General features: G+C 40.1%; 1 protein-coding gene across 9 annotated transcripts in view; it reads right to left on the bottom strand.

Moving 5' to 3' along the window:
- Nucleotides 1-9,113, bottom strand: part of DTNA (dystrobrevin alpha) — a 281,234-nt gene that overhangs the window by 141,938 nt on the left and 130,183 nt on the right. For all 9 annotated transcript variants that reach the window (XM_015425451.1, XM_015425450.1, XM_015425452.1 and 6 more), the window contains one exon: nt 1,280-1,360. In XM_015425451.1, the coding sequence (XP_015280937.1) occupies nt 1,280-1,360 (81 nt within the window). The remainder of the gene's footprint in view (nt 1-1,279; nt 1,361-9,113) is intronic.

Raw genomic sequence — 9,113 nt, 5'->3', positions numbered from 1 at the left:
CTATACTATACTATACTATACTATACTATACTATACTATACTATACTATACTATACTATACTATACTATACTATACTATACTATACTATACTATACTATACTATACTATACTATACTATACTATACTATACTATACTATACTATACTATACTATACTATACTATACTATACTATACTATACTATACTATACTATACTATACTATACTATACTATACTATACTATACTATACTATACTAGTAAAGCGATATAGTATAACATATGCAGAGGAGATATGTCTGTGTAAGGATTAGAGTGGAGTTAACTCACATGTCCATTATACAATATACATATTTCCCATTACACAACCAGCCTCCATACTTGATATACAGATGTCACTTACTATAACAAGATTGCTACTAAAACACATTACAGCAGGACAGATGGGACAAATTTGTTTCATATATAATGCTATTATGGTTATATTAGCATAAAATTCCTCAGTGCTGTTGCATTCATTTATAAGATTGGGGTGTTAAATGAGAGCAAAAGTGAGTAGAGAACATTTCAGGTTCAGTGACTTTGTCTTTTGTGTGCCTTTCTTTTGTGTACCTTCCATTCTCCAGTTTTTCCTGTAGAATGGAAACTTTGAGTCTTTTAACCATAGAAATAGAGTTCAAGAAAACAGTGCGTTGAATCCAATAGGAAATCATTATACAATCCACATATATATGATGATCCATCATAAATTTTGCTAGCAAATTCAGATGCCTGTAGCTTTATTAGGGGTTGCTTATATAATGTGTTATTTGCAGAATAAAATTTGCTAATTGTTTACTATTCTAACAGTGAGAATTTTGAAGGCAAACATTAATGTCTCAGGAAGGCAGATTCTTAAAATAAAATCCACCCAACTGTTCAAGATAATCTTAGAAATAAAATGAACAAATATAAAAAGTGATAAGAACCAAAATTAGAAAGATGTGTCTTTTGATTTTATGGTGCATCACATAATTTCACTAAGAAAAAAGTGGATGGGAAAATAATTTCTTAGAAAGTGTAATAAGAAAGCTCCACCCTTTCCAACCCCAATCTGCATGTTAATATTTCAGCATTTAAACTTTTAAGTGTAATTAGCAATAGTGGAATATCATGCTCTTCTGAAGAGGCAGGTGTTCTTATTAGCATCTCCCAAATGTGTATTAAAATAAATTCCCATTTGCATTTCAGCTGGGGAACACACACAGCTCTATGTTGGAAGATTAATGATGGTAATATGAATTAACCACTGGCATACTTACAATTACATTTCTTCTGTACAAATCTAAGCTTGCAAGCAGTTCTGTAGGTGGATAAACGGATGCGATCCAGATCTTGAGCTCCTAATAGCAGAAAATAATAGTCTATGATGTTTGCAGTTTATGCATATACCTCACATATAAAAGGGAGAGCACAAAGAAATGCTCACTTGAACATTTTCAAGGTTGTCTTTTCTAGCTAGAGAGAATGGAGAGACAGCAAAGTTAAAAATAGTTTAGCAAACAAATAGACTAAGCTATCTGTCACGCTGAAAAACAATCTAATCAAACCACAAGCTAAAAGACAAAATGGCTGAACTCCAATACCAAGAGAAACTCAGTTTAATTTTAATATTTAAACTCAAAAGTGTACAATAAATATCCTTGACTGATTAGGTGATCAGAATTAGGTACTGTTATATATTCAAACAACAAATTTATTTCAGATATAAGTCTGCTAATAGAAAAAAAATACAAAATAAACAAGAGTGTTGGGGTATAAAGTGGCAGCTGTTGCAAGAAGTCAATAAAAGCATCCTAATTTATTGCTCTGCAACTTGGCCTATTAAGGCTTTTGGCATTCCTAGGGAGCAATCCTAATCAAGTCTATTTGGCAGTAAGTCCCATTTTATTGAAATGGACTTCTTTTAAAGTATTGTAGGATTGCAGCCATAGGGCCGAACTCGACATGATGGCAGCCATGGGGCCAAACTAGGGTTGCCAAATGTGCCCGGGGGGCGGGGAGTCCCCCGCTTCAGAGCCCCGATTTCCGCCCCGGCGGAATCGGGGCCCGGGGGGGACCCCGCCCCCGAAGCTGCGTCACCGGTGGTGACGCAGCCACGGTGCTGACGTTGGGGGTGTGGCTGAGCTCATTGGGGGGGAAAACCATGTTTCTCTCCGACGGGCTCAGCCCCGCCCCCAACTCCACCAACGTCTGACGTCACTTCCGGTGACGTCGCGAAGGCACACACGCCCCCAGCCTGCTCCCGGACGGGACGGAGCCTCCCCTGCCGGTGAGTTTAAAAGATTTGGCAACCCTAGGCCAAACCGTGGCCACCAACACCATTTTAGAGAAAAATTGAGGCATTTTAAAGTTGTTGTAGCACAGTGGCAACAGGCAATCTTGTTCTCCCCAAACTTTTTAAAGTGTTGAAATCAGATGTGGCACTTTTAAAATGGCTAAATTTGTGTCTAAAATGGTGTTGGTGGCCACGAGCTGCCATCACATCTAGTTTGGCCCTTAAAGTAGCTACCTCTGGTCATGCTCTAATAATTAACTTCCATAATAATTAGAAATTTTCAAAAATTTCTTCTGTCCTGCTACTAAATTATAAATGTGTGACTGACTACTCATATTTTTATATGCAAATTAAGCACTTAAAGTTTATAGCAGGCATTATGACTATATTCATTTGCCTCATCAAACCCATCTGTGGTGATGGACACAAACATGAACACAGATCCACAATTTGTGGAAAACAAACAAATTCCCAATTTGTCCATGCATTGACATTTGGACATGGCAAACTGGAACATGATTCATGAATTCTGAACTCTGGAAGCCTTCTTCTGTGCTTCAAATGTGAGAAGAGGAGAGAGGAAGTGAGCACAGCAACAGTTGGGTTTGTGCACATCATGAAGTGGTTTGTGGCAGCTGGATGCAGCTGCAGTTTTCTTTCCTTACAAGCTTAGCCTAACTGGCAATCATGGATCAAACTAGATATGATGGTGGCACATGGATATGCCTGAATCACAGAGAAAAAGGCACAAAGAAAGGGCATTCCAATTTTAGCAGTAAATGGGGCATGCAAATGAGTGATACTGAACGTCCCAGCCAAAGTAACTTTCTACTGTAGGAGCTTGGCTGGCAATACAGTATTGAGGGAGAGAAGCTGCAAGGAGATAAACAATAAGCAGGGGTAGTGGGAGGGGAGAGTTCTGTAGACCTTACATAAATGTCCGGTTGGTTGCTAAATTAGACCCTTGCCCATTCTAAGCAATTGGGTCAGTTCAATAGTTAAACAAATGGAAGTGCTTCCATCTCATCTAGTTGACTCATGATATATTCCCCAAATGCCTTTACATGTTATTCTGTATGTGTGTACACATGTATGTATGCACTTACACAAAAACCCAGGACATAATAATAAACAAATGGTAGATGTTAGACAAATCATAGAGGTGCAGACTGTTGTTCATGTAAGTAGTCCCCAGCCTTTCTCTCACAAGATCGTTTACCCTTACAGACTAAGAATTTCTGCCTTTCTTTGGTGATGTTGCAGAGCTCTTGGAATTCAGTGGGCCAAGCTGTTTCTCTCATAGCAAATGACTATTAAGTCAGGGGTGTCAAACATAGAGCCCAGGGGCCAGAAATGGCCCATCCAGGGCTCTTATCTGGCCCACAAGCAACTGGTGCAAGAGAAAACCTAGCCTTGCATATGATTAAATACATTTATTGGAGCTTTTAAGGATTCCCCAGTAAATCAATTGCTTTCACTCCTGGGAATCAATTGCTTTTGTTTGTATTTTGAGTAAAAAATAATATTGTTAATTGGGTTTGCCTGTGTCCTTTATAAAGTTTATAACTCCTGTACTTGGCATTACATTTTATGGTACACATGGCCCAGCCCAACAAAGCGACATTCATGTCAGATCTGGCCCTTGTAACAAATGAGTTTGACACCTCTGTATTAAGTGATGCATCTCATGTCTTTTTTTTTTTAAACACCTGTTCTTTTAAAGTGATACATTTTCTCATAAACCATTGTTTTAAAGTAAGGATAGGTTTTAGTACAGGACTATACTTGCATTGTTTATTCTCAATCCTCTGCAAAGCAGAGCTGCTCAAAAATTCTTCTGGCAATGGACTCCATTTCAAACCAGATAATCATCCAGGGCATCGTGAACCCTCATTCCATGCCACTGACAGTAACACAGCTGCATTCCTGACTTGATCGTGCTTACAGACATCAGATTGCATCCTCTTACACAGGGTATTCATTGGGTCTTGAATAATAAGGGCAAAGTAATATGGATTAAGTGATCTACGGTATGTGTTCAAAATATCACCCAGTGAGGATTATGAGTCTCAGAAGAAACTTGAAGAGAGTCCTTTGGAAAGCAGTTCAGCAATGTGATGGAGTAAGTACCTCTATTCTGAAAGAAGGGATGGGGGGGGGGGAATCCCATCTCCTGCTTTTTTCTTTTCTTTTCACAGGGGGAGCAAGTAAAATGTCACATACATTTCTGATGTTTTCAAAATAACAGCAGCTCCCATATAGATAGCAGACTAGGAGATATCTGTAACTGTCAGATAAAACTCCCAGTGTGACTTCTGATGTGAAAACAAACAAACAACCACCACAAAAGAGTAAATCTGACAAAGCCATGTTCATACAAATGGTTGTTTTTGTTTATTGGTCCTTTTGACATGGTTACTCCTTACTCCTGTAAGGTTTTCATCAGGGGGATGAAGTCAAGAGGGAACAGAAGGACTGAATCCAGGGGTATGTATACATGTTGCTGTCCCTGAATTGTTTGAATAATCTCTCTAGGAAAACATGGTGTGGAAGCACCTAACAGAGAAGGGAGAAAGATATCTTGCTGTGCTTGTGTGAGGAAGGAGCCAATAAAAGACAGACAAAAAGTATTTTTTCTTTCTTACAGCTAAAGGGATTAGAGTGGGGGTGTAGTATCCTTATTGATCGGATGCTACCTCAGGGCCTCTTTTCCTCATATAAACACACAGACAAACAGATAATGATGCGATAGTTTTTCTTTTACCTTATAATATCTTGTGATACTTCAAAAAGACTTATGCAGATAGATGGTGATTGGTCAACAGATTTCAGTATCAGAACCACTGCTTTAAAAACTGCAGTGATTATTTTCTGATGCTCTGTTAAATAAGACTGTATTACATGAATTTTTGCATTTTTCTTAAATTAGGACTCCAGCATGCATGTCAGTCAGCTGTATTGCTGAATGAGAGAGCAGCTTTAAACAAATCCTTGCTTCTGTGGGCATATACCAAGCATCCGAAAGAAGTATCAGTTATGCTTTGGTCCTCAGTGAATGTAGGTTTTTCATTATTCATATTTTGGCTACAACTTGCCATTCTTTTCACAAAATACTTCCAACCTACCTAGTTTCTGATGAGAAACAAATAGCAAGCAACTGAAATAGCAAGCAACTGAATATGCTGGTTTTTAACTTGCTGAAATTGTGTTTTAGCATTTGCAAGATTATTTTTAAAAAATCACTTTCGTATGCCATAATAATTTACAGTTTGCAGACGTACTAAAGCAATATACTGTAAGAGCTGGCTAGCATTTTCATATTCAGCAGAACCACATTTCTACTCGATAGCATATGCCAGCAGCTGAATGTGGGTACATTCACTTTTTAACATATGTATGTAATCAGACAGTATCTCCCTCCCTGTTGGCATCACTAAAGGTGCCAACTCAAAGGAATGTATTATATTTATTACGTTTGTGCCCTTTGAATTTCAAAAGTGAAGTGGAATCTTATTTTTGTACAACAAATGAAAATGATATATAAAATCTATGAGATTATTGTTGACAAACTGAGAGGAAAGGTTTAAGCAAACAATGAACTCTCATATATGAACAGCAGATTTAGAAAACAAAAAGCTAGCCACCCTAGGTTATTTGTTCTATTGCCCCTAGGTCCTGATATTCTAGTGCATCCTGAGCACCCTCTGCTGAAGCACAGTTAGCCCCGATAAGTGATGGAAAATGTCTATCTTCATATATATTCAATTTTTTCTTTGGGGGGCAAATAGATGATATATAGTGTGTTTTGTTGAAAAGTACTGAGACTGATGAGTGATAACAGCTTTCGTACTTTATTTGGTAGATCAGGAACAAGACAATTTGCTCAGCTCACAGGACGGCTTATATGCATCAGGGAACCCACACCCCAAACACACCCCACTCCATGTATTGGCTATTTACAGTGGCCGAGAGTTCCATAGGCTCTCGGCTGGGAGCCTAGCCCCCCTATTGGTGCAGTCTAGGATCCGCAGAGTCCATTGTCTTTGGGAGTGAAGCTCGATGGCTTCTGATGACCGTGTGGAGCCCTTGCCTCGCACACGGTCTGAAATGAGTACATCACATTTGTATTACCGCTTAAAATAAAATTAGCAGAGATACATGGCTACTTTGCAGGGCAAGGAAATGGTGTTGGAGAAGAGGGATGCTTAACCCTTTCCTTCCATGCATTTCCCCAGTGTAAATCCTCCTTGGTAAACCAAAGAGCTTACCAAGAACAAGCAAACGGAAAATGGCATCCAGGTGCAATCATGTCAGCCACCCATTTCCCCATTTCTGAAGTCGAGCAGGGCTTTTAAAGAACTCCAGTCATATCAATGGGCAATTCCTTCAGAGCCATTTGGATCCATCAGCCTCTGTGGACAGACCCGCCTAACAATCACCTGTCCTTGCAGAGGTTTGGAATACCTGGTAAGTTTAAACCCTACCAGAACGCTGAAGTATCCAGACCGATGATATGCCTGTCTTTCCCCAAAGAGCTAATTGGAGAAATGCATGGGAAGAAAAGAGGATGATTTCTGCATAGAATGGATCATGGACCCATCATGGATGCCCTTTCCTATTTGTTAGAGCTTAATAAGTTCCTTGATTTACCAAGGAGTCTGAGACAATGGGCGCTTTCACACATGCTAAATAATACAATTTCAGTCCACTTCAGTGACTGTTTGCAAGTGGATTTTGCCATTTCATACAGTAAAATCCAGTTGCAAAGTGCATTGAAAATGGATTGAAAGTGCATTGTTTAGTGTGTGAAAGTGTCATATAACAGGGCACTGAGACTAGAGCACTGGAGAAGGGAAAGTGACAAATTCAATGGAATATGGGTGAGAGCTCTATTTGGTAGTGTGATGGCAGCAAAGAAAACATACTCTATGATATCTACACATTATGTACATGGAGCTGTCCCATATATTGGATACTCACCTCCAGAGGGAGCTTGAGGAATCCTAGGGTGCCCATTGTGACCCATTTGCAAAAAAAAAAAGTAGATAAAATAATTTTCATTCATTCCTAGTTGGATGCCATGTTAGCTATGGCACTGGATGTTCCTCCAGTTTCCATTTGTTATATTTATTTCATAGACTCATCGCATCATAGAGTTGGAAGGGACTGCCAGGGTCATCTAGTCCAACCCCCTGCACAATGCATGAAATTCACAAATACCTCCCCCTCCGCACCCACAGTGACCGCTGTTCCACACCCAGAAGATGACAAAAAACCTCCAGGATCTCCAGCCAAACTGGCCGGGAGAAAAACTGCTTCCTGACCCCAAAGTGGTGCTCAGCATTTCCCTGGGCATGTAAGAAGGGCCACAAGAACTAAACACTGATGCAACCCATCCTGCCCTCCCTCTCATGATCGTCTAAGTTCACAGGATCAGCACTGCTTACAGATGGCCATCTAGCTTCTGTTTAAAAACCTCCAAAGAAGGAGAGCCCATCACCTCCCGAAGAAGCCTGTTCCACTGAGGAACCACTCTGTCAGGAAGTTCTTCCTAATGTTTAACCGAAAACTCTTCTAATTTTGACCTGTTGATTCAGGGGCAACAAAAAACAACTCTACACCATCCTCTATATGACAGCCCTTCGAGTACTTGATAGTTATCATATCACCTCTCAGTGGTCTCCTCTCTAGGCTGAACATTCCCAGCTCCTTCGACCTTTCCTCATAGGACTTGGTCTCCAGACCCCTCCACCATCTTTGTTACCCTCCTCTGGACATGTTCCAGCTTGTCTATACCCTTAAATTGTGGTGCCCCAAACTGAACACAATACTCTAGGTGAGGTTTAAGCAACAAAGAGTAAAGTGATACCATCACGTCACATGATCTGGACACTATACTTCTGTTGATACAGCCCAAAAATGCATTTGCCTTTTTAGCAACTACATCACACTGCTGACTCATGTTCAGTGTATGTTCTACTAAGACACCTGGATCCTTTTTGCACATGCTACTGCCAAAACAAGTCTCCCCCCATTCTATAATTATGCATTTGACTTTCCCTATCTAAATGCAGAACTTTACATTTATCCCAATTGAAATTCATTTTATTTGTTTTAGCCCAGTCTTCCAATCTGTCAGGATCATCCTGTATCCCTGCATGCAGATGGTCCCAGGTTCAAGCCCTGACATCTCCAGTTAAAAGAAGAAGAAGAGATTGGATTTATAACCCTGCCCTTCACTACCCAAAGGTGTCTCAGAGCGGCTTACAAACTCCTTTCCCTTCCCTTCCCCACAACAGACACCCTGTGAGGTAGGCGGGGCTCAGAGAGCTCTTGACAGAAACTGCTCTTTTTCAAGAATAGCTCTTATCAGAGCTACGGCTTGCCCAAGGTGCAAGTGGAGGAGTGGGAAATCAAACCCGGTTCTCCCAGATTAGAGTCCGCGCACTTAACCACTACACCAAACTGGCTCTTGGGGTGCGATCTGTCAACCAGTTACCGATACACCTAACAGTCATAGGATCTAAAACACATTTTACCAATTTGTCAACAAGAATATTATGTAGAACCTTATCAAAAGCCTTACTGAAATCAAGATAAACTACATCTACAGCATTCCCCTGATCCAGCAAGGTAGTAACTTTCTAGCCTGACATGACTTGTTCTTGAGAAACCCATGCTGCCTCTTAGTAATCACAGCCATCCTTCCTCAATGCTCAAGGACTGTCTGTTTGATTATTTGTTCTAAAACTTTCCCAGGTATAAATGTCAAGTTGATGGGTCGGTAGTTATCTAGATCCTCCTTTCCCCCCTTCTTG

Source organism: Gekko japonicus, unplaced genomic scaffold (assembly GCF_001447785.1).
Source record: "Gekko japonicus isolate JY-2015 unplaced genomic scaffold, Gekko_japonicus_V1.1 scaffold337, whole genome shotgun sequence".
In the NCBI taxonomy this organism is placed as follows: Eukaryota; Metazoa; Chordata; class Lepidosauria; order Squamata; family Gekkonidae; genus Gekko; species Gekko japonicus.
This window is presented reverse-complemented; position numbering and strand designations above follow the sequence as displayed.